At 40.4% G+C, this 25,719-nt stretch overlaps 2 protein-coding genes across 2 annotated transcripts in view; both read left to right on the top strand.

Moving 5' to 3' along the window:
• The window catches only part of LOC108888544 (contactin-1a-like), a 47,458-nt gene extending 35,515 nt beyond the window's left edge, over positions 1-11,943 (top strand). Inside the window, 12 exon segments of the mRNA XM_018684580.2 lie at positions 3,746-3,872; positions 4,757-4,935; positions 5,331-5,426; positions 6,410-6,528; positions 6,530-6,617; positions 7,803-7,902; positions 8,265-8,443; positions 8,750-8,874; positions 9,377-9,494; positions 9,825-9,972; positions 10,903-11,030; positions 11,738-11,943. Coding sequence (XP_018540096.2) covers positions 3,746-3,872; positions 4,757-4,935; positions 5,331-5,426; positions 6,410-6,528; positions 6,530-6,617; positions 7,803-7,902; positions 8,265-8,443; positions 8,750-8,874; positions 9,377-9,494; positions 9,825-9,972; positions 10,903-11,030; positions 11,738-11,928 — 1,598 coding nt within the window. The 3' untranslated portion in view covers positions 11,929-11,943.
• Positions 11,944-12,819: 876 nt separating this feature from the next.
• Positions 12,820-23,978, top strand: LOC127142871 (contactin-1a-like). The gene is given in 11 exon segments (XM_051073297.1): positions 12,820-12,949; positions 16,020-16,181; positions 16,482-16,631; positions 17,232-17,265; positions 17,267-17,303; positions 18,261-18,495; positions 19,549-19,652; positions 19,953-20,142; positions 20,281-20,393; positions 20,482-20,635; positions 21,687-23,978. Coding segments are annotated over 11 exon segments (1,386 nt in total). The 3' UTR covers positions 21,764-23,978.
• Positions 23,979-25,719: the final 1,741 nt, after the last annotated feature.

Below are 25,719 nucleotides of genomic sequence, written 5' to 3'. Positions count from 1 at the left end.
TTCTGCTCTGTTCCAGCCACCATTTCAGAGACTAATTCTTTTTGACAGCAGTTGTGATAGCACAGCTGGCACCGCACTGAGCAAACACTGACCGACACTGACCATACCTCTGCATATACCTGGAGTGGAGCAGAATAAAATATTATGTATTTAACACAGAAAATTATACACCATAGATTTTTCACTCTAGGGACAATTTTGTCTGCTACCATACCTCATTGTGTGGCTTAGGGGCTTGTGGGTAATTACTGCTACACTGTGCTTTTGGTGCCTCCAGGAAACAATATGTTATCTGTCCGACTTGGACACTCTCCTGGTCATGCAAACAAACTATGCTGTAGATGTAGCTCAAACACACAACTGTGTGTAGAGTTGAATTCATCAGAGGATGAGGTTCCTCCGGGATTGAGTAATTATATGACTCCTTTAAATGTGGGACAAAAACACACCAAAATATTGTGTTTGCAAAAAGGAAACTGCAACCTAAGAAACAGCTTGAATTTTAAAAGAAAGACACTGAAAAGAAAAACAATCACCACTAAGATATATTACAGTTGTTTTATGTTTACTTGCATTACATTGTTTCAAGTAAAATTATAGTTAACACCTCAATGAATTATTGATGTCTCATTAGAGACTGATGCTGGGGGAGATAGCAGACTCCTAAAATAACAGGCTGTATGTTATTTCAAATTCAAATGACAGTCTAAACTTACCTGGTCTTTAGCTGAATAGGAGTCTGTGTTTGATAATGAAGTCTGTCCTGAGGAAGATCACTTCCAGCAGCCCCTGGAGACAGATGGCCTTTGACTAGTGTTTGTTTGTTTGTGTGTCTTTCTTCCCCTTTTTGTACAGCTGTGGCCTTCCCTAAGACTAACTGTCCATCTTTCTTTCTTTGTGTGTTTTTATGTGTGTGTGTGGGAGGGGGCATCTCTCCTTTGACTATTGTTAAAATAATTGCTTGCCTGTTAAACAGGGCAACTCTGTGTATCCACGCTCAAGTAGTGCCAAAAGAGAAAACAGAGAAAGGGTTTGATTCAGATGAAAGGAGAACCTGAGAGAGACACGGATTAGTAGAGATAATAAAACACAGATTGAAAGACGGATGTAGAATTGCAGAGTTGGAAAGAGACACTTTGTGTTTTGGACAAAATGTATCAGTCTTCTTCAGGAAGAGGGCGGAAAGAGTTTATGAGAGAATTTACTAGGTAATTGAGAGTGTGAGGCTATGAGAGAAAAAGTGAGAAAAACAAGATTTTGAGTCAACTTACACTATGTAGAACTCTGTGAGGCTGTACTTGTGTACAGTGATGATTGATGCTTTGAGATAAATGCCAGTCAGCAGGCTAATATGCTCACAGTCACAATGCTAACATGCTGATATTTAGGAGGTATTATATTAACCATGTTCACTGTCCTTATTATGCATGCTAACATGCCAACATTTGCTAATTAGTACTAAACACAAAGTACAGTGGACACTGTTGGCAATGTCATTAGTTTTGCAGATATTTGGTCTTTTGGATATACTGAAAATTGGACCTGATTATGATGAAAAATTCTGAAACCGTCCAATAAAGGGCAAAAATATATTGTTCTAGCTACTAGCATGGTTAACTAGAGTTAATAGAACCTTAGAAGGGAAGTAGGTGTGAAAGGAAAGGTAAAGAAAGAGGAGCAGAGTGTGACAGTTAGATATAGGTTAGGGAGATGGAGATGGGACAGAGGAAAGCCAGAGAGAGTTGCACACAGATAGCTAGACCCTGGACACAGCAGATAGAGTGAAACATGGCAGAGGGAATGTGAAGAGGCCTGTGTGTGTGTCTCTAGGCAGTGGGCCTAATGTGGCCCGCTTTAACACTCCCCTCCACCATCTGTCACATCCCACATTACAAGCAAAGGATAGGAACGGCACCAGCGCTCATCTCTCTGAGTTACACTCCAACTGCTTTTTCAGCACCATTTCCAGAGCCTCAGTGATTCCCCTCCTCCAGCCCATCCCACATTTATATTTCATATTTACATGCAAAGCATTTATCTCACAACACCCAAGCAGAACAACTTAAGTCCAACAGTAGAATAGGGTCACTAAATTCCCTTTACTCTGCTCATCCTTGTGAGCCTGTTTCTTTCAATTTCTCTCTTTGCTCTTTTTTTTTCCTCCCTTATTCCCAGAACATAGTTTCTCACTTAATTTGCGTTCCATCAGCCCCACAATGCCCCATTTATAGTATGTTTAATTCTCTCTCAACCAGCAGTAATTCAGAGTCCTTGGGATTTGCATCAATGTCAAGCACTTGCACACGGTTGGCTGCTGGAGTGTATGAGTGGGAGTGGATCCTGTCTCCTAACATCTTAATTGCTATCTCCTGGTTGGCTATATGGGCTACAGCTCACTTGCTAGTGTGGTTATAAGTCTGTTTTCATGCTGGTTAGGATTGCTAAACTTTTAATTCCTGTGCTTCCTGACAGCAAAGGCAGATAAATATGCAACTAGTTCAGCGATGTGAGACTACGTAGTCAGTTTTGGAGATTACTGACCAGTGATGTCAGTCACACATTTAACTGCTGGAATGTGTATGGTTCTTGCTTTATTTTCTTATTATTCTGCACAAATATATCTGGCTGCTTTTCTGGTAGTAAATAGTAGTGAGAATGCAGTTTGGGCAGAATATTATGAAAATAAAAGTCTTTTATACAGGTTTCTGAATGTTGTGCATTGTCTGTCAATATGACATTTTCAGAGCGAGTGAATCCTAAGCGCCAATGCAGGTCTGGTTGGAAGGATCGAATAGAAGCAGGATATTACTGTCTGAAAGAGCGATCTTCTCCCCATTGAGGTGTCAGCTGTGCTCTCTTAGAACTCAGAGACGCAGGGGATTAACACACATGTGCACACACACACACACAAGCTTCATATTTGTATTCCTGCAGTCACCTACACACACTCTTGATCTGAGAGAATAATCAGCTTTTGAGAACATTTTTCCTCATTGCTTATTCATAGCTTGGCATTGTGTTTATGTCTTATTCATGCCACAGCTCATAATGTCTGTCTGTTTTAATGAGTAATTGGGGCTAATTGTATGTATGTGTTGATGGTGTAAAAGGCAGATTGAACCAAGAAAGGCATTTTCATCAAGAGGACTCTTCTCTCTGGATTTGCATGTGCAACTGCGTCACAGCACTGAGGATGACATATGCAGTATGAAAGGGTTTTGGATTATGTTAAGTCAAGTTAGCATCTCCAGTTCCAGGATTTGTATTAGCTTGTAATAATATCATATCCACTGGCAACAGATGAATGTGACAGTGAGATATGGCACCTGAGTGGGCACATCTCTGTCATAATTAGTGTGATGTTGTGATTTGGAATAAAGCAGGGGCTTATTACTCTGCATCAGTGCTTGAAAGAGAGTTTGTTTGGATTCAAGGATTAGATTAGTTACAGCTACAACCAGGATTTATCTGAAACCAGCCACTTAGCATTAGAGGTGTATGTCTGTGAAAACCACAAACCATGCTGAAATGTTAAAAGACAGGTCTTCAGAGGGGCAATCTCACCGTCTAGTCAGAATGTGTTTAGTTTGTGTTACATCTGAACACAGCTGTCTCGTTTTTTGATGAAACTGCCCCAGAACTGCCAGAAATTGACACTGAGCGCTAACACCTTGATATTTCCTGTTTGTAAGTCTGACCCAGCTTGTTGTTACTCACCCCGGTCTTGTTTGTTTGCTGTCGGCAGACGAAGCCACAGGTTATGGGCCAGTGTTTGAGGAGCAGCCGGTGGATACCATCTACCCCGAGGAGTCACCCGAGGCCAAAATCACCCTGAACTGCCGGGCTCGAGCCAACCCACCTGCCACATACAAGTAACATATGTTCCCCATAAAGCCAGTCTCATTACTACCCACTGTGCATTATGTGTACCTCCCATGGTTTGCCATCTCTCAGGCTGCATTCATAGTGATTTTAGGTCTGCCTGTAAATGGCAAGGTCACAAGGATGTTTATTTTAACCTTGAATCAATTCCAAGGTTTACTATGTGTTTGCGTGTGTGACAATCTTCAAATTAACATTTAAAAAGGTTGTTGTTGTTAAATGGTCTGCACAAATAATTTTGTTCACATCAGATGTTTTTTTTTCATACTAAGAATAATTTAAATGCCAAAATATGACACACCAGAAAAATCTACTAATAAATAAGATGTTCCTGCAGCTGTAGCACAAACGGCATTGCCATCATGTCTCCACCTCATTTTGCAGCTCAAAATTTAAAAGCATTTTGCGTTATCCATTTCAATTTAGATGTAAATGTATGTAAATGATATTGCTCTGCATCCCCCAAATCAGTTTCACTGTCAGGGAGCCCAGAATTAGATGTCGGAGGGGAAGGAATTAGCTTTGACCACAGCTGGTATTAAGTATTTCAGAGGTTCAAATACAGTACAGTCCATTATGCCTTTCGAAACATGAAATTTGCAATTACCTTGATATAGAACAACTCCCAGTTTGCAGATAGGGCCAAACTTCAGGTGTTTGCCACATAGGACAGGAACCAATTAATAACCAATTCAAATACTGTCACTGTCCTATCTTAACTCAATATTCTGCTTGTGGTGCTTCATGTATAACAAACTAGTTGTCAACCATTTTAATTATAATCAAATAGTGGTTATACCCTCCCATGTCATACATTGACACTGACTGCTTTCAAAATGCGCTATTGTACTGACCCCAATTGTTTTCCTTGTAGGTGGAAGCTGAACAACATGGAAATTGATCTGAATGAAGAGGGCAGCCACTACAGTTTAGTAGGAGGCAACTTGGTCATCAACAACCCCATTAAAACCAAACATGAAGGAAATTACTCCTGTTTGGCTTCCAACATGTACGGTGCACTCATTAGCCAAGTGGGCTCCGTCCAGTTTGGATGTAAGTGGCCCGGATGTGAACCCCCCTATTAAGACTGCAATGTTGTACAGTACAATGCTGGCTTAACATAGAGCTGCCTGGAGCTGTACTTTCATGCATATTAAGTGCACTGAAATTGCAAGGGCAGCTGGGACAAATCATAAGTGGTGTGGAAAGTGCAATTTGTGAATGTTCTAACTTCATAATGCCAGTGTGGCTAATGTACTTTTCTATCAAAAACCTCAGCTCAATTCAACAGCAGTTGTTAAACTTTATACAATCTTTAAAGCTTTAGCGCCAGTTCTATGGAAATAAACTATAGGAGATACTCAAATGTGAATGAAAGACAGCAGATTCTGAGGGAAGTTTGAGTCTGAAACTATCTCACAGTTGATTTTGGTCTCTGTCTCTGTTAGACCTCGATCTTTTCTCATCAGAGGAGAGGGAGACGGTGAAAGTCAAGGAGGGACAGGGGGCAGTGCTGCTCTGTGCTCCCCCACCACATCATCCAGGTACAGCATGTGACAACCGTTTTGATTTCTGGTCACTGGTCTCTTCTTGATTATATGAGTTTCCTCTTAGGTGCTGCAGTCTGCAGCCATCTGTGTCAGGTGGACTGAAGATTGTATATTTCCTATATATGTAAATTTAAGCGTGACAGATATAGTAGTCATTAGACATACTGTGCCGTAAACTTTTTTTATCCCCATGTCCACATTGGTTTTTTTTTTATCAGACTAATGAACCAAATTAGTGAAATAATGAAATGAACCAAAGTCCCCTGTTGGCTTGGGATTGAAATGCCCTTCTTAATGTCCTCCAATATATATATAAAAATAATGACATCACTGACTCTTTCAGTGTCTCATTATAAGATTTTAAGCCTTTTTTCTCAGTCTGCAACCAACCCCATGCTGGGTTGTTTTCTACCTGCTCATGGATGTAAAAGATAAATAATACAAAATGATTTCATCAGTCTCATATTTAGGTCAAGTTAATCTGCCATCACAAAGGTTGTTGTTTGCTTTCTAATACTGCTCTGTATGTGGCCTCATTTTCTTATTTTTCACACTTTTTCATGTCATATTCTTTGAACATGGTTAGATAAAACCCTTTTTCTTCCTACCTTTAGCATTGCTGTTATTTAGCCACAACCATCAACCCAGAAAACACATATTTATAATATTCATGCTAATGCAAATCCGTTAAACACAACAGTCTGAGAGCATTGTTAACTCCTCTCCACAGCTTACAGTAGCTCTCTATTATGCCTCTCAGCTAAAAGAATTATAAGATTTCATCTGAAAGGTCAATAGATGCTTGAATAATAAATTTCCCTCAGCACAGAAAAATTGCGCTATTTTTATTTTGCATGTATTCAGATTATTCAAAGTGAGCCAGCTCTCACATCCACTCTGCTCTTTCTTTCAAAGCTGTTCCTGTGTCCATGGTCTTGATTGACAGGTGGCGTTTTCTCATGTCTCTTTCTGTGCAGCTGAGCTGTCATTCCGATGGATCCTTAACGAATTCCCCACCTTCATCCCGCTGGACAAAAGGCGTTTTGTCTCTCAGTCAAATGGAAACCTCTATATCTCCAAGGTGGATGCCTCAGACACCTGGCAACTACTCCTGCATTGCATCTAGCCAGTCCATCTCCAAGAGCGTTTTCTCCAACTACATCCCCCTAATGCCACAGGCTGAACGTTAGTATTTCACCTTCCACCACTCATTGTCTTTCTAGTTGCTTATTTCTTACCTTCCTGTGAATTATTATCACAGTGATGCCGCGGTTTGAGCTTTGTGGTTTCCTTAATTTTACAACCAGTGATCTTATATGACACACATAAAAGCCCAAGTCAGGATCTAGGCTTGTTTAACTATCCTGTACGAGATTAATGGCAGCATGATACTTGTAAGTGATTCTGCCTGGTTGCAGCGAGATACTGCACCAAGTTTGCTGCCCCCACAGAAGCACCATGCTCAATCACAGTAGTGTTTGTTTTAAATGTGATGAGGTCATGCCACTGTTGTTGACTCTTTAAATGAGATTTACAGGAGCAAATTAGCTCAGAAGTAGACTGACGCACAAGAACATGCTTTAAGACAGAGCCAGCATGTTATGAATAATGAAATGGAACATAAACAGCCTGAGAGATGAAGACCTCAGAGAAACTAAAGCAGTGTGTTTATGTTTATTAACACTCTGTGCATTTGCAGAGCTGAATGTAAGAGTTACTTATACAAAAGCAGGCAGCTATTTTAACAATTTCCCCAGGGACCTTCCCAGAATCCATCAGATGTTTACTTTCATTGTCTAACTTCAAGCCAGCTTCACCTGTGGCAAATGCATCTTGAATAGCAGAACACAATAGAACACAAACTAAAATGTTGTGTTCCACCAAAAAGGTTAGGAACTGAGCTGAACAGTTGTTTGGCTCTCTCATGTGTATTACGAGATGCCTTCTGGATATGATGTGGCCTGTATTTAACTAGTTTTTGTGTCCATGTGTGTGTGGGAGTGATACCTTTGCATGTTGCCAATCCTTTTTAAATTCCTTGTGTGTATGTGTAAATAGGACACAGTGTGACTGCATTTGTCATGATTGTTAATCCTTAAGTATCATATTTGCATGGACTTAATATCACAGGTTATGATCTGGTGCAGTATCCCGTGTGTTTGAGCATAGTAAACACTAGCTGATTTTAGAGACCAGGATAAGCCTTTGTACCAGACCCACACTATGACAAATCTGGACAATGTTTGAATCACCTGTCACTAAGATGGTTAAAATGAATCATTTTAAAACTAGTGTTTGTTTCAGGATTAGCAGCTAGAAGTGGGTTTAGCACCTGAGTCATTATTCTGGCCTGTTGTCCACTCCTCTCAGGTCCCATCAGGAAATACCCTGCTGACCTCAATGTCAAGTTCCCAGACACCACTGCTCTGGTCGGCCAGAATATCACCTTGGAATGCTTTGCTTTGGGAAAGTAAGTGAAATGAACGACTCTTTTATTCTCAGTCAGTAATTAGATTATGAGCATTTGAGGTTACTCTGTTGTTACTGTGGCATGACATAAGTTAATTTATATGATGCAGCATATCAATACTGAAGACTGATAACTAACACTAAATTAAAAGTAATATGGATGTATCAGTCTCTCAAAACACCATATTAGTTATTATATCACCCCTAATGGATATTAAATGTAATTTGCAGTAGCTTAGACCTCTCTTAGAATCATTGAGCTAAATGATTTAGAAAGCAAATCTCTGAATGATGATGACTTGAGCACAGTGATAGTGATATGCCTTGTATATTGTATTATTTTTCTTTCTCTGTGCTTCTCAGCCCTGTCCCTGAGATCCACTGGAAGAAGTTAGATGGACCGATGCCAAATCATGAAATACGAATGGCAGGGGCTCATCTGCACCTGTACAATGTTCAGTTTGAGGACGGTGGCACCTATCGGTGTGAGGCAGTGAACTCAAGAGGGAAGGACTACCACACTGCACGTTTGTCTGTAGAAGGTGAGAAGTATGTTGTGTATCATGTGAGCCTTGCTCTTTGAAAACATATTGCAGCGAATACACACATTCCTTAAATATACATTATAGAAGAAGTCTTTATCAGCTTTGTCAACTCTCTGCTAGGCATTCTGTGTGGGATAGATTCACCAGTGCCTAGTAGACTAAGTTTTTGTTTTTTTTTTAGAACCAACACCTACTTAAATGCCTCAATGCCTAAAAGTCTCACCCCATATCATATATTATTAAGCTTTGTAGTTTTCTCAGATTTTTCTCAAACACTGTAACTCTGATTTTCCTTATTTGCAGCTTTTCCTGAGTGGGTAGAGCACATCAACAGCATAGAGAAAGACCTCAACAGCGAGTACACCATGTCCTGCATAGCCACTGGCAAACCTAAACCACACATCCGCTGGTTGAAAAATGGAGAACTGGTAACATTCAAACTCATAAGTTTTTATATTCCTATAACTGAGCAATATAGTTATAGGGGTAAAATACTCAGAGCCCTTCTGGCAGCTTTGTTAGTGTGCATCCTAGGGTTGTTACAGTAGCACAGCAGTGGCAGGAAGCTGGCACTGTGGAAATACATCATGTCAGGAGAAAGTATCTGTTGTTGTTGAGCGTGTGCCAGCATGGGTTGTGTAACCTTCCATAGAAACAACCGTCATCATGCCTGAAAAATACCCAAGAGGGTTGGAGCCAGTGACAGCAGAGTGGGGGAGGTTGTTTGATATATGCTGCTGGATACATCATTACGTACTAATGAAATCCCCTCCCAGTCAAATTAACTAACCGTCATCTGTAGCTCTGCAGATGTCAACAATCAACAGATTGATTGTAAACCTTTGCTCAGTAACAGAATCTAAGCCATATGAAAATAGTGAGAGAGAGAATGATGATATTTTAACATTACACTCCTGTTATTTTCCACAGCTTGACAGGAAAGAGATGAGGTTCAGCAGCTTGACGTTTGACGATTCAGGGATGTACCAGTGCATAGCAGAGAATCACCACGGAGTCATCTATGCCAATGCAGAGCTGCGTGTGTTTGGTGAGTCAAAATTTGGCTGCAGCTGCAGCATAAAGGGCTGCGTCAGAGATTTAAAGGTCATGCTGATGCTGACTAGTTTGAGCTCATTAGAACATATATAATGCTATGTCAGATTTTAGTATGAAAACCAACTTTTACATTGCTGGAAAAAAAAACATATATGAAAATGTTTACAAAAACTGATTTTGGTACATCAAAGTAGCATGCACAATATATTAGATCAGTATACTACTCACTTTTATGAATGCAAAATGTGTCATAAATGTATGCATGCAATTAATGCATATTCTACTAAGTTTGTGATGAATAATCCATACTGTCCCTCCTCAGCCTGTGCTCCCACGTTTGAACACAACCCTGTGAAGAGAGTCCTGGCAGCAAAAAACGGTCGGGTGGTGATCGAATGTCGACCCAAAGCAGCGCCAAAGCCTACCTTCTCCTGGAGCAAAGACACAGAGCTGCTCTCCAATTCTACCAGGTGAGCAGTCTCTTATTCAGATGGCACACTTCCCTTTTGTACTCTGGTCTGTAAATATTGTCTGGATATGTATTCATTCGGAGGCTGGCTTGTCACTGAAGAGGTTATTTTTCATTTTTTGTAGTTTTTAAAGCAAATATCAAACTTTTTTCTGTAACTGTGAGACACAAAGACAATTGTAATATTGTAATAATTATAAACAATTGTAAACAATTATAATGTAGTGTCTACTAGCGAGATACATACAGTATAGTGATTTTGGGGGTCTGTAAGCCTTAGATATCCTATACCCTGAATCCCAGCACAATCTTTAGGGTTGTTGTTCATCAGTGACTGGTATGCACGGCTTTGCTGTTTTTCAGTGGCTGACATTAAGCTCATTCTTAAGCTCATCAGCCTGGTCAGACTGGATGTGTTAACCCCTGCCTTGTGCTTCTCACTGACAAAAAAAAGCCTAATCTGGGATCCTGGAGACCCCCCCAACCCTTTCCCCCACCCCATACACCCCCATTCACCACAGTGGGACTCACATAGAGGAGGAGCAGCAGCCAAATTACTATGCAGCATATGCCTCCTAATACTCTCTCTGGCTGCTGTCTGCGTGAGAGAGGGTGTGGAGTAGTGACGGGGCAGCTGGCACGATGCCGTTTGTCATGCATGAATATGAAATATGCAGAGAAAAATGAATCAAACATTGTTGCCTTTAGCGCAATTTAATGTTGCTTCAACTTTGCATACTTTTTTCCTTGGAAAACCTTATATCTATTAGGGAACTGGCAGATAGTCAGAGCTCTTTCATCATTTTTCATCATCCACATATCCATGGAATAATATACACTGGACTTTTGACCTTCATATTGTGCTGAATATTTTATGCCATATAGTTCTTTCTCCAAAGAGTGTGAAAAATTAATTCTGGTTTCTGCTCAGGGTGTTCATCTGGGAGGATGGGAGCCTAGAGATCCTCAATGTGACGCGAGCAGATGAAGGCAGGTACACCTGCTTCGCTGAGAATGACCGGGGCAAGGCCAACAGCACGGGCTCTCTGTTGGTTACAGGCAAGTTTCGGCTAATGAACATTGCTTAATTAATAACTCTCTTTATGCCTCTTTTTTTCTGATGTTTCTAGGATACTTGACTGATGTCAGCCTTGGCTGGCAATCATTCCCGTCACTCTTGGTCCCACCGAGCCATCCCGGCCTCCAAATGTTGGTGGTTGTTGAATTATGTCCCTGTGAACAGAGTGACAGTATAAAGGCTACTGGTGGATATTCAGTCATTCCCCAAGGGCAAAGGCGAGAGGGGACTGCTTTAGATCAAATGTGATGAGACAAGGGCTAGATCTTCACCCCCGTTCAATGAAAAATAAGAAAAAGAGTTATGAATATGTTGAGATAGTTTGATTGAATAGCAAATAATAAAATTGGTATGGGCTTTTTTTGATTGTCATTTTTCCAGACATGCAATCTTAGCTGTCAAACATTTTTAGTTTTTTACAGTTGAGCTCCAGTGGTGTTGGAAATACAGCTCTTTTCTGCCCTCTTCTGGACATTTGGGCGTATTGAACAGTTAACAGCTATTTCATATAAATAGCATATACATTCTAATATGTGACTGCTCAAGACTCCTTTTTCCATTTCCCTCTTTTGCTTGCCTGTAATTTTCTTCTATTGAAACAAATTTCTTCTAACCTAAAAAGAAAATCCCAGGCTGATTTATTCAGGGGCTGGACTGATCTCTACATCCTTCCTGTGTTTTTCCCCAGAGTCCACAAAGATCACCTTGGCACCGTCCAATGCGGATGTTAAAGTGGGTGAGAACGCCTGGATGCAGTGTGCTGCATTACACGACCCCTCTTTGGACATCACCTTCATCTGGTCCCTGGATGGCCGGGTTATTGACCTACACAAGGACAGCCAACATTATGAACGCACCCCTGGTAAGACATCATATTGATCAGTTAATGTTACTAAAGGGAAATGAACATACATAGTCAAAATTTATTGCGCTAGCCCCATCCTCTCTCTGACCACAAAATCTCAGCTGTAGCCTAGAGTTCATCCATGTCAAATCATATTTGAGGTTGAGTTGATGTTTGTAGTATTTTCACTGGAATACCTGCAATGGAAAAGTACGGCCTGCTTTAAATGAATGTGACTCTTAAAGCCATTTCACATTCCTTCTCTGAGTGGAATAGTGCATTTTATATCAGTTTAACAGCAATTTCCGTTAACATCCATTACTGTTGACATGACCTACTCTCTCTCTTAGCTCAGCTCTGACCATAAGCTAGCAGTTAGCATTTCTCATTTGTCACTCTGCCCACTAGGCAAACACCATATTATGGTTATGATTGATGAGATCCCATTTTTGTACACAAGAAGGATTTTCCCCTCGTAAAAGTGGGGTCCAGTTCCATTTGATAATGTTTGTGTGGTATTAGCAAAAAACTGCTTGTGTCTCCAAAGTCGAGTTCAGTGCAGTCATGTTTCTTTAAAGTAGATTTTTGTGATGGTTTTACCTTTCTACAGTGAGAGTGCTGTCTGGAACAAACACTGTTTGGAGCTTGACATTTCTCCACAGGAAAAGAGGTGATAGACCTTTAGCTGAAGCCCATGTCCAGTTCACTTAATTGGATGCTTGAGGTGGATATGTCAGTCCCTCTGGTCTTGTGGGTGGCTGAAATAATTATCTCCTTTTCCATATTTCAAGATGAGTTTCAGGCTCAGTGAGAAAATCTCTAACATGATAATTTTCTTTTGACAGGCACACAGTAGGAGTGCTTTGCCTCATGATGTATCATGTTTTGTTCACTCCTAAATTATCTGTTGTCTACTTTGCTGTTTCATGCAGAATGGGAGCTCAAATGGTGAGTTACTGATTAAAAATGCCCAGCTGAAGCATGCTGGACGCTACACCTGCACGGCACAGACCCCCGTTGACAATATTACAGCCTCTGCCCACCTGGTTGTCAGAGGTAAGTCATGAATGATGCAATTATACATATTCATACAGTTATGTATATACATATCTTAAAACCCCTAGAAATATATTTTCTTAATCCACTTCTAATTTGGAGCAGTGGGTTCATACGTGAACACACCATTCTCCAAAATTCTGTTATTTTGGAGAATGGTTATTTTACATCAGAGGTTTCTGTATTTTGGTTATTATGTCTGTGCTCTTCTCACTGGTTTGGGATGCTGATGATGTCACTCATCAGGATGAAGTAATATCTGTGTCAAAATGTGGGACAGTTAGAAGGTTGTTTGGGTGCTGTCAGTCAAATCTGATCAAACCACACACACACACACACACACAGCCCAGATGAAGCAGATAAGTGTTGGAGTGCTAAACTCTAAAATAATACCCAAAGATATATTTTTGAACTGTTGTTTATTTCTCAATATGTACTATTGAAAAGAGAAAGTTTATAAATTTGAAGCCAAGTTTTCAGGAGCTTTAATTCTACAGTCTGTTAAACATAGAATTTAAAAGAATTCCACACTTCATCAGGCATATTCCTAAATTAATCATCAAAATCTTCTCCAACTTTTATCATCAGACCATTATTACACAGCTGGAAAGTGCATGTGTGTGTGTATGAAAAAAAGAGAAAGAGACTGAGAGAAAGAGAGATAGCACAAGAGCTGTATGTTCTCCAGCGCATGTTTGAAGAGAAGTAAATCTCTCTAGAGTAATCAGACCGTAGCCTGTTTTGCCAGATAATCTGTCAACCCTGAGACTCCATGTGAAAGAGAGAGAGAGAGAGAGAGAGAGAGAGAGAGAGAGAGAGAGAGAGCTGGAACAAGCTATGGAAGGAAATGCCTTGTGTCCTCATGCAGGAGACATAGACACACAGAGAACACTAGCTATCTACCTCTACCACCCAGAAAAGGTCAGACTAACTTTTCAGGCTGCCTGCTCAAAGATGATACATTTAGATATCGATAACTGGCTACAGCCTTTTGAAAAATAGTGAAGAAGTCAACTCAAACATATCTGTATAAAAGCTGGTGCCTGGCCTCCAGATAACACTGTTTGGAAAACTATTGGCACTTTGCAAATTAGCTTATATTTATCCAAAACACCTTCTGTGTCCAGCAAGGCAACTAGGAAGATAAACTGTTCAGTTTTTGCATGAATGTGTTTTTTTTTTGTTGTTGTTGTTGTTGTTTTGAGTCCTGTTTTGATAACAAGCAGTTGCTGTGGTTGCATTGTTAGACACAGTAATAGACTTGATTAAATTGAGTAGAACAAGCAACACTTCTATGCAATTAAGAAGTGTTATGAATAGAGTGTCAGCTCCCACTTGTCTTCATTATAACTGAATAAAGTAGCATTTTTATAGAGTAGAGAGAGCTGTTGGCGTCACTTGTACGTCTATAGTTATTAGTTGTGTAATGCACTGTGATCAGTGTTTGGTGACTTCAGCGTGTAGAACATTGCAGATTTCTTTCTCTTGCCACAATATTTTGTTACAGTGTGCCATTGATTTCAGTTCTTATTCTTCCAGCCACGTATAGATATCATCATGTACAAAATAAACACAACCACACTTCCGCAGTGTTCTGTCTGTCATTTACTGTATTTCACCTCCTGGATGAATCATCAGGCTTTGTTTTCACCCTCCGCTTCCTGATGAGTGAGAGCTTGCCTTACAGCCCTCCCCTTGGGTCTTGAAACAGGCCCAGTGTTGGCGGACAAAGGGTCTCTTCAGATAGGAGCCCAAGATCTCCGGCAGTGATCTGGTTGCCAGTGATCCCTGTTGTGCCCTGGGTGTGCTGCCACCGCTGCAGCTTTCAGAGCAGGTGTTGACAGATGGCCAGGTGAACGCACAGCGGCTGACTGTGACGTTTCTCAGAGTGGAACCAAAACACAGGCCCAGGGCCGCTTCTAATGGAGTGCCAAATGCCAGCAGTCCGGGGTGCAGCGAGGGAGAGATGAAAGACAGCCATTTATCACAGCAGATGAGGAAGCAGATCTGCTTCAGGAGATTGTCTGAGCTAAAAACACAGCTCTGCACCTGTAGCTTGTTATTAGTGGGGATTTGAGATAGGGAGAAGAGTTGTTTTCATATCATGGGTGTGTGTGTTTTTGTAGCGTAATGTTACAGTCTTGCCAGGAACAGTGTTGAAATGTGACTGTGTTAACTGAAGTGCCTGTGAATTAGAAGAACTATTCATAAACTTTATTAAATTTGTTTGTTGGGATACAGTATGTCCTTTAGCATGATGCCTAACACTGAAGCTTATCGGTTCAAATACACACTATTTTAAGCATTCATGCATATGACACAGTATTGTACAGACAGACAAATCTGCACAATATTTCATCTCTTAGACTGAATTATGAAATAACAAGCTTTTTCATAACTATGCTTTCTCTCCCAACTCTTAGAGGAGAGGGGAAGTTTAAGAGCTGTCCAGCTTTGGCTGTCTAATCGCCTTACTTGTCTCGTCTCATATTCATGACTTGGAAAAAGTAAATCCTGGCTGATTTCGGAGGCTGTGGGTTGGGAGGCTAACACTGACACAGTCTGGGTTTTCTATTAGACCATTTTTATGTTCCAAAGGAAGAATCAAGAGGAACAGGAGAACCAAGAGAAACACTGGATTCAAAAGCTTTTGCTTAAGATTAAGTTCATGTATGTCAGTGGGCTCTAAGCTCTAATGCCTTAATCCATCAGTCTTTGCTGATGTCTCCTAAAGAAGAGACAAGAGGAGATGTGAGGGCTTTGATGTGTTGTATTTCATATGCATCAAACAGTAGTCATTTAGGAGACTGGTGTTGAAGAAAAAGTTGTTGAATGGCTCAGGACTTTTGACAAGAATTTCCCCATGAACATGAATGAAGATAAAGGTCTTTCAGTAACACTATAATGTCATTTTCTCTTTATACAATTTGTGAGCAAGTAGGGTGTTCACTGTCTGCCAGAGGAACAAGTCAAACTTGTGAACTGAACTCACTACACTACAGCCACACTTGTATTCATCACCCATCAAACAACACTTTTAACTTGTCTCTTATTCTTTTCTTTACCCCAGGTCCCCCTGGTGCCCCAGGTGGGGTGCGAGTGATAAATAAAACTGACAAGAGTGTAACGTTGCAGTGGAGCCGTGGAGCAGACAACCACAGCCCCATCTCCAAATATACTATCCAGTACAGGAACTCGTTCTCAAAGGATGTCTGGAAGAATGCCACTACATGTGAGAACTCCATACTAGTTGGTCAAATAAACACTGTTACCTTAATGCTGAGCTGACTCTGGTGATATAATCATTTGGGTCATCCCACATAGCGATATTATAGGTCTACTTGGTGGCTGATGTCTCTGAAATTTAGTCATGCCTCATGGGCTTAAATATAGCAATGGGTTCCAAAAATGCTACTTCATTATTGTTTTAAGGATATTTTTGTTACATTGTGGGACAGCACAACCTGAGCTGTGTAATGTTTTAACATACTGTGCTATAGCCCTGAAATGAAATCTGTGCATTTCTCTCTAGCTCCTGCAGATGTAGAGGGGAATGCAGAAACATCCACAGTCAAGGATTTGTTCCCCTGGACAGAATATGAGTTCAGGGTCATTGCCACCAACACTCTGGGGACAGGAGAGCCAAGCAGCCCGTCACCTAAGGAGAAAACCTTGGAAGCAAGTAAGATTGTGTCCTGACTTTAGTCTAACATACAGTACATACGATTTATGGGATAAAGTCAGAGTAATTTGAAAGGTCACGGAAATGTGGTACTACAGTCCAGCTTTCCATTCTGATATTTATTCATCATCATTCTATTATAGCACTGTTTACTTATGTTAAGTATCGCTGTAGAAATGAGTCAGCATAAATCCCATCATGCTGCACTTCCTACAGCAGAAGCACGCTGCCAAACTCACCACACAAACCTCTACAAATGAGCACTTTGCTGAAACTGTATACTGAAATTCAATTATAAAATGGAAATCACAGGCCTTCAGTAACCTCTCTTAAAAAAATAATCATCATTTGAGAATGAGCTGCTAGACTCAAGGCAAAACAAGGGAAGTTTTGCCTCTCTGTCTCCCTCAATGGCAAAGTTCCCTCATGGACATTAAGGTGTTGCATTTGGAACAGGAGAGGACATTGATATTGTATTTGGTAAGGAAGGATGTTTCAGTAGTGCTGCCAGGGATAGGTTACAGCCTGTGTGGGTTGGCGTTGTTTGTGTGGATTCTTAGCATGCGGGCTCAGACTTTTGCTCTTGCTGTCTCATTGTAGTTCCTGTGGTGGCGCCCTCGGACATTCGGCGGGGGCGGAGGGACCAGCAGAGAACTGACCATCACGTGGACGGTAGGTCCGGACTTTCCACTGGGCACAGGGGTAAACAGGTTACAAGTTCATGTTAAAGCACTCCGCTGCTACCACATGCTAAAGCAAATTAAGTTAGCTGAGGAAAAATATTTTCAATTGGTAATAATGATAACAACATTTTTTAATAGCACTTTTCAAAACAGCCCTTTTCAGGACCAGAATTTTGACAATACAAATAAAAAGTGGTACGGCAAAATGTCTCAAATTAATCAGACAAATTAAAAGTAGGGTACAGAAAAACCATTCAGTTCAGATTGCAAGTTTATAAAAAAGAGCCTTTAGCAGAGATTGAAAAGAAGCCAGATTAAATATGTCTCAGAGAACTGTCGAAATTGAGGACAACACACCACAGAACATGTAAAACAGGAAGAGGAACTGAAGAATAAGTGTTGGGTAAAACAAAACAATTACTATCAACAAAAATCAATGACTGAACTGAATCATTATCTTCCATTTCCCTGCTGTAGCCGCTGATAAATTATCTCTCATGGGTAAATTGCCTTTTGCTTGGCTGAGGCATGGCCGTTCAATTCCAGAGCAGCTGGAGGACGAGACGATGTGTTTAGGGGTTAGCGATGCCTAATGCAGGCATGTTTTGCTGGACATATGGTGTGATGATAAAGCAAGAGTGCCAGCAGAGGAAACTGAGGCGTGAGGACAGATTAAGAGGGACGAGCCAGTAAAGTGTCACAACTCTTTATACATAAATCACAGAATGCACTCATTTTACTGAACAGTATGTAAACATCATCTGATTACTGAAGTTGGCTCTTTCTGAGTCTTGCTGTTAATCCTAGTATATGTATTGCAAGCGTAAGTGGATGATGCATGATATACATGGTGTGAAATCTGACAGGATTAAGAGTTTAATTCCATGCTTGAGAGACATGTTGGATAAAACATAATTTTTAAAATGTTTTTCTTTTTTGCCATCAGCCTGTACAGCCACAGTACTACTACGGGCCAAATTTTGGCTACATTGTGGCCTTCAGACCTCAAGATGATTACCAGTGGAGAAGAGTGATAGTAGCTGACCCACAGGCCAACCGCTACGTCCACAAAGAGTCCTCCATCCCTCCTTTGACACAGTTTCAAGTCAAAGTCAAAGCATTCAATAGCAAAGGAGAGGGACCCTACAGCCTAACAGCCATCATCTATTCTGCACAGGATGGTGAGCACTGAAGAGATTCACAGCTCCTACTCAACACTGAGGGAAATGTGCCAAAATAATCTCACAGCAGTGTCACAGATCGACCTCATCCTGTTTTCTCAGTATCACAGAGAATAAGGAATCCTTCAATATGCCAACACTCTGCTATTTCAATCTGTCAGTGTCAGCTACTTATCACCACCAGGGTTTTCAATGGAGTAGGACCCATTTAATAGGAGTTCTTATGTATAGTTGTGAGGAATTTTAATACCCCTTGAAAGTGAACCCATCTTCCCCTCTCTCTCTTTCCTTGCGGGGGGATTATCATGATCTGTGTAGCATGAACCAGAAAGCTGATAATTCGCCCAAGGATGCAAAGCATTTAGCCTAGTTATTAACTTCCACTGACAGACAGTTGAGATAACCACTGGCAACCCAGACATGATGGGTCACAGAGATGTCCCGTTGCCTTGGTAACACACTTTGGGAACGCTTGCCGTTGAGTGTCTATGATTTTATAGTTAAGCCTGAAAGGCGCGCTGTCTCCAGGCATGCTGGTTGTGCAGTATTGTCTTTGTACATCTGTCTGTGTTAAACACAATGACAGTCAGTGATGGGTTGTTGGTTCAAGGCCCAGTGTGACAATTTAACATTCAAGGACAGTTTCCTGGCAGTGACAGCTTACACACAGTGTATAACTGGCCCATAAGTCACGGAAAAGTGTACAATGGCCTAGTGAAGGAAAGTGGTCCAAGAAGGATTTCTCTCACTTCACTTGTTCCCTACAGTGATTAATTCACTTTACTAAAATGATGCATAAGCACCACTGAGTGAAAAATGGCATTAGTAAAGCCAATAGACACAAATTAGGAGGCGCAAGATAGTTTATGGTCAAGGTAATGGATCCATTAGTTTGTATGGTACAGGGGTCGATAGCAAACTAAACATATTCATACATTTAAAGTATGCTGTGTTGGAGTTTTGTGTGTGCAATATATAAATTACCTCTGAAGGGCATGTCCTCTTTCTACATCATAACCTATTTATCACACTGTATCCTGTGTCTCTCCTCAGCTCCATCTGAAGCTCCTGTAAATGTCAATGGCAGAGCTCTCTCTGCCACAGAAGCCATCGTGTGGTGGCTGCCCCTCTCACAGAGCAATATAGATGGATACCAGGTCAGCATAAAGTTTTACTGAGGCATGCTGGCAAAAAAATAAATAAAAAATTTCCAACAGTATTTTTGAGATGCAGGATGGCTCAGGTCATGTAGAACCTAAAAACATGTTTTTGTAACACCCATCAGTAGAACTTTAGTACCTGCTAGTGTCTATAAATTAGCTTTGTATCCAGCTTAATTTTTCTTATTTTCTTTTCTGACATTTTACTTTTCCTCATGCTATAAACCAGTTCACATATGTGCTATAAAAACAATGGTTTGGATCCTACCCATCTCACCTCTGCCCTGTGTGTCCCAGGTGAAGTACTGGAGAAATCAGGAAGACAGCGAGGGCGGGGCTCAAAGGGTTGTGGTGCCTGGCAAGGAGAACCACACCAGGCTGGAGGGTATGAAGCCTGACTCCAGTTACCTTATTGAGATTCGGGGCTACAACTCTGCAGGATATGGGCCACCCAGCGAGCACCTCCAGGTCCACACCAAGAAACCCCGTATGTTGTGCTTTAAAGTAGTTCAGGATTAACCAGCAGGATCTGCAGGGAAAATGTTAGAATTATGTATAGTCCCTACTGTAAATAATTTACTGTAATATAATTGTTATTCAGTACTGTTTTTGTGTCTGTTACCAGCTCCAAGTCGACCCCCTACAATATTAGGTACAAAGTTAAAGGGCCAGTCAGTTAATATTGCCTGGGAACATGTGGAACCACTGGATAATGAGGCATCAATAGATGGTTACAAAGTGAGTACAGTTCAACATTATAATCACTCTGAAATAGTAGCTGCTGGGAACCTTACATTTCTTACACTGTATATGTATATTTACCTAGGTGCTGTACAGGCAGCAGGGTAGCTCCACAGGCACTCTGTACACGACAAGTAGGCGGTACATAGATCTTCCCCTGCATGACGGGGACTATGTGGTGGAGGTCCGGGCGCACACAGAAGGAGGAGATGGGGCCGTGGCAAAAATCAAAATCTCAGGTAACAGTTTTACAGACTATCATAGTGATGAAGAGACAATATATGAAAAAATTTAATGATTAAATGCTATACAAATACAGTTATTATACTATAAGGATCATCAAATTGGAGTTTATGTCTTAGATGTTTTATGTGTCTTAGATGTTTTATGTTAAAGGTGGGCTTTTCAATAAATATGTACGTTTGTTCTGATAAAAAAGAAGGATTGTGTATAGCAGAAAAGCTGATGACACAAAGGCACTAATTTAGAAGAATGAGTCCTTCATTTCCTTTCAGTTGTATTTTCTGTTAGATGAACACCTAAATTAAATTTAGCGTGTAGTCGCTTATGAAAAACATTATGCCATCTTCACAGAGGCATCATTTCAGTGGAATAAAAATAAAGAAAGCCTCCGGTTATCTCATCACATTTTAAATTCATAGTGCTTAGGTGACACACTGTGACTATTCAGTCCATTCCTGCTATTTTCTAGTGGGATTATACCAGGTTCAAAGTTGGCGGTAGGTTATCATTTGTCACAGCTAGAGGGTTCCCATGGGCCAGAGCAGAGCTGTCACTTCAGGTTTCATACCGTAGATTGGAGGGCTAAGATGGGAAACCTAACGGTTCATGACTAAAGCCTTGATAGCCCAGTGACTGGATCCTCTCACTGGCTGATGGACTGACAGGTAGGCTGACTGGATAGAAGAGGCCTTAAGCCTCTGTAATTGATCTTGATGAGTAGAGGAAACCCCTCCTGTGGTTTTCCTTATCCCTTATCGTTCTTTCCAGACCCCACCTGACAGCTTGATTTCACAGGCCGTGGAATTTAAGCTGTGGAGGATTTCAAATGCAGGGCATTGACAAATGGAGGGGCGTTGAGGGGCAAGTGATCTCCACACAGATGGGTGTAATATCAAACTTCACACTAAATATGGTCTGTAGTTTGATGGATGAGAGGTGGACACTCAAGGGACATAGCGTTTTTTCCCCTCAAAACAGTACATTTGATTGTCAGTCCAGTACATTTTTGAGCAAAAGCTGACTTACCTGTATCCATGTGTCTCTCAGGTGGAGGTGTGATGGCTGCCCAGTCCCTCAGTGTACTCTCCCTGCTCCTGGTGGCTCTCCTCTGCCTGAACCTCTGAATGTAGCGCCATCTTTGTCTTCACGTCCATGTGAAGAAGACTCTTTATCGTTGACGCCTGTGAGGACTTTGGGACTTTCCACTTTCTTTCGGTTCCACCCTGTAAACCCGGAACATCGTATTCCAACTCTTACCCTCTGGAATATGTTTGTGGAAAAAGACAGAAATGGAAAAAATTGGAAATGGACAAAGACATCCCTTATTTATCCACAAAAAGCCTCTTTGGAGGAGTGTCAAAGGAGTTCTGTCAACTTTTTAAATATGCCTTATATAAATGACTGCACTTATCTTTCACAGTAATTTGTTGGATCATGACTGAGAGTGTGAACGTAACGCAGGTTGGCTGTTAAGTGTTTTTAAAATGTAGGCTTCTTTTGATCTGTGACATTTTGAAAAATCTATCCTACTGTGCATTCCATAGTTTAAGGTAAACAAGTAGCTATGAAGGATAAGTGTATGAGTTTATAAAAATGTCTTTATGTCTTTCTTTACTTGCAGTTCAGTGGCATTTTCTTCTGTTTTCTTTTCTAAATAAAGCACATCCTCTGTTACAGAGATACAGTCAAAGCAAATCTCAACCACTCATATACTTTTTTATAATGAGCATCATAGCAAAAAGAGCAATTTATGTCATGCTGAAATAATATATCCAATAACTGATATCATTTTGCTATCTAATATACTATGGATGTTATGAAAAATAGATCGGTTTGACCTGCAATCAGTGCTTATCTCCAAAATCATAACATGAGCTCTATTAATAGAGTTCCACTTTAAAACTGTGTGCATGTTGACATTGTTACAAAAGTAAGTGGAGTTTAGGAACATGGATCAATATTTGCAAAGCTGAATGTAAAGCAAACTACAGGAACAGGAAGTGAACATATCAAACATGCAGTGTCAAATACAGAACTGCAGCAAACATATAACTGTGGTTGTTTTGATTGCTTGCCACCTCTGCTTATATTTGTACATCTGTGCAGTGATCAAGGCTTTGCCACAACATGTGGGTCGTTTGTTGAAACCGATGCTGAAAACTGCTCTGTGCCAGTGTGACCTAAACCTAAACTAAAATTACTTTTGTTTTGACTGTATCATTAGGACCTCAGTGGTACCAGCTGGTGCTTTGTAAAGAATGTTGGCATTTTATTTAGCATAAACATTTTCATTTCATCTCTCTCGTTATATGGCTTTGTGTGAGAGTCACTATTAACAGTTACAATGAACGGTAGTGACGCTCATGCCCTTCAATAATTGTGCAATGTCTGATTCATCTGTGGCTACTTTATATTTTCTAATAAGACAACTTGCCTAGCTCCTATAACAGTAATCTAGTATATTTCATTTTTCATGATCTTGTATTAACAGAAGATAAGCAAAGCCATCCATGTCGGCGGTAAGAGCCCATCCAAAGCTCATGACATTGTTTCCACTGCATTATTTTTTGTCTTTTTATTAACATGTGATCAGAGATATATAAACATTATGTAATTTTTGTTCATGATTATTATATTTGTATGTCTTGACCCACCTCTGGTTGGACAGTTTAAAGGTTTATTTCCCTCAACAACAAATGCTGCGTTGAATTCCTCTGATTCACTATTTGTGTGACTGACGCTGGCCATGCTTCTACATTGTGACTATATCAACATCCACCACAAAGTGCTTTTGCCAGTTTTCCTTCATGCGACAAATCATAAAAAGAGTTGCCAAATGCATGAATGCCTTGAACTTTGACATATTGGCCGAAGCAGTGGCTCTACATTCTAACATGCATGACATTGGAAACAAAGTGTACATTACTTTGCAACAAATCAGCATCATAGCGACTTCTCAACCTGTGCTCCATATGAAATACATTCCATTACTGAGTGACATCCCTTTACGTCAGAGACCGTATAAATCTCAACCTAATATGTGCATTAGCTGTTAAGCTTCATTAAGCTAGTCATCTCATATGAAGTCATGGGGAGAGTTTTTAGACAGAAAATCTTACACTGACTAAAGGAATCTCACTCATTAAAATTCAGAAATGGTTCTGCAGTATCATGCACACTATGGTTGGGATTTGATGGCATCACTCGTGGCAGTGGCAGCATGTTTGGCTGTTTGCTGGAGTTCAGTGCTTTCGCTGGACTTGAACGGCACATGTGAGGGCTAAAACTGGAACCTCTCATTGGCTGGACAAGGAACAATAAAAGTGTAGTTAACTATTACATTGCTCTGTTTTTTCTTCCTCTGTTTCGCAGTGACTTCTCTGACATGTGAGTCTTGGGGAGCACTCAACAATTTGAGTTTACTGAAAGTCTAAGTGGGAGTGCAGCTGACTGTGTGAGTCTGAGCACTGGTGAGTCAGATTTACAATTCAGACGTATTCAGATTCTTATGTCAAACTAAGTAGAAATACCACAATATATAAGTTCTCCATTACAAGAACAAAGCCCTAAAAAATTCAAAAAGTCAAAGCACACATAAGTAGAATTACTCATAATGCAGATGCTAATTTGAAACCATTAATGACACCTTGCAAGCTACACACAGTAATTCTGTGACTGGTAAAGGTGGAGCTACTTTTTACTTTCTTAATACTGTTCCAAACTTTGCTCTATAACAATGCATCATATTTTGTAAACTAGTTATATATTTTATATGTAAAAAATATTAAACAGCAAAATAACTTGTAACTTTAGCTGTCAGATAAATGTAACAGGCCAAAATGTCCAATATTTTCCTCTAGAATGTAGTGGAATAGAAGAATAAAGCAAATTAAAATGGAAATATCTAAGTACAGGTACTTCAAAGCTCTTACAAGTACTACTATACTTACAAGTATAGTAGTACTTAATATATATAAAGGTTACATTCCACTTCTCACAGTTGAAGACTACAGCGATGTGCCAATTTAAGATCTTGGCATTTGTTCAGTAGTAAAAGTGTAAGTTGTGAGGGTAAAGATATTAATAGCTGAGGTATTGGATTGCTAAAAAATTGCTTGTCCGCGTTGGCTTTAAAGCAGAGGTTCAAAGCTCAATTTTGACCTTGGAAACAGCAGTTGAGAAAATAATCTCACCACAAACCCATATAGAAGCTGTTTTGTAATTTCTAATATCACATGATCATCATCATTAGCTTAATGTCCTATGTAACCAGAAAAGGACGAATAATTGGAAATCAAACATCCAAACTATTTCCACAAAAGTCCCTGTTTAATGTTTCAGCCCACAGTGAGTCAGACTGAGTTCACCAGTCACTGAATCATAAATGTGGCCCAGAAGGGATTCCAGAGGCCTAGTCTGAAATACTGATGTTATTGCGAGATTAAAGCAGAGACACCACAGCAGAATATTTCCTTTTTAGCATGTCCACAGTTTCACTTTAAACGCTCACACAAAGCAAACGTGTCAAAAGTTGTAAGCAGGGCTATCAGATTCAGACAGATCCTCCGCTGGGGTCGGATAGCTGGTGGTCTCAGGTGATTTTTGCTCTGCTTTTAGATGTGCTGAAGTGCCGACACCCCTGGGGTGGATTTGAATAAAAATCACTATTAGTCATTAGTCACTGCTGCTTTGGGATTAAAGTATCTTTTGCACAACTCGAACTTCAGACAGGTTATGTGTGAAAAATTCATAGCAATGTGTCAGCTCTCACATATCAAATAAGAGAAACTAGAGCATCATTGATGATTTATGAGTTCCCCTCATTATCAACTCAACTATTTGCAACAAGTCCTCGATTTATGGGTGGATTTTATTCCCCTTGATTTCCAGGAGAGAGCTATTCTCTCCACTCCACCAAATATACCAGAGATAGTGTTTCCATCTGTCCTCCATTACAGATAAGGGCAATTCTGTCGATGGCTAGTTTTTCAGGCAGAACCAGCTGTTGGATTTTTGTCTCCTATCAGGTGTCCAGCAGATGAAAAGTAGATTGGTATCTTTCTCTTCGTGGATTAGGTCA

The sequence above is a fragment of the Lates calcarifer genome, linkage group LG10 (genome assembly GCF_001640805.2).
Source record: "Lates calcarifer isolate ASB-BC8 linkage group LG10, TLL_Latcal_v3, whole genome shotgun sequence".
Classification (NCBI taxonomy): Eukaryota; Metazoa; Chordata; class Actinopteri; family Centropomidae; genus Lates; species Lates calcarifer.
This window is presented reverse-complemented; position numbering and strand designations above follow the sequence as displayed.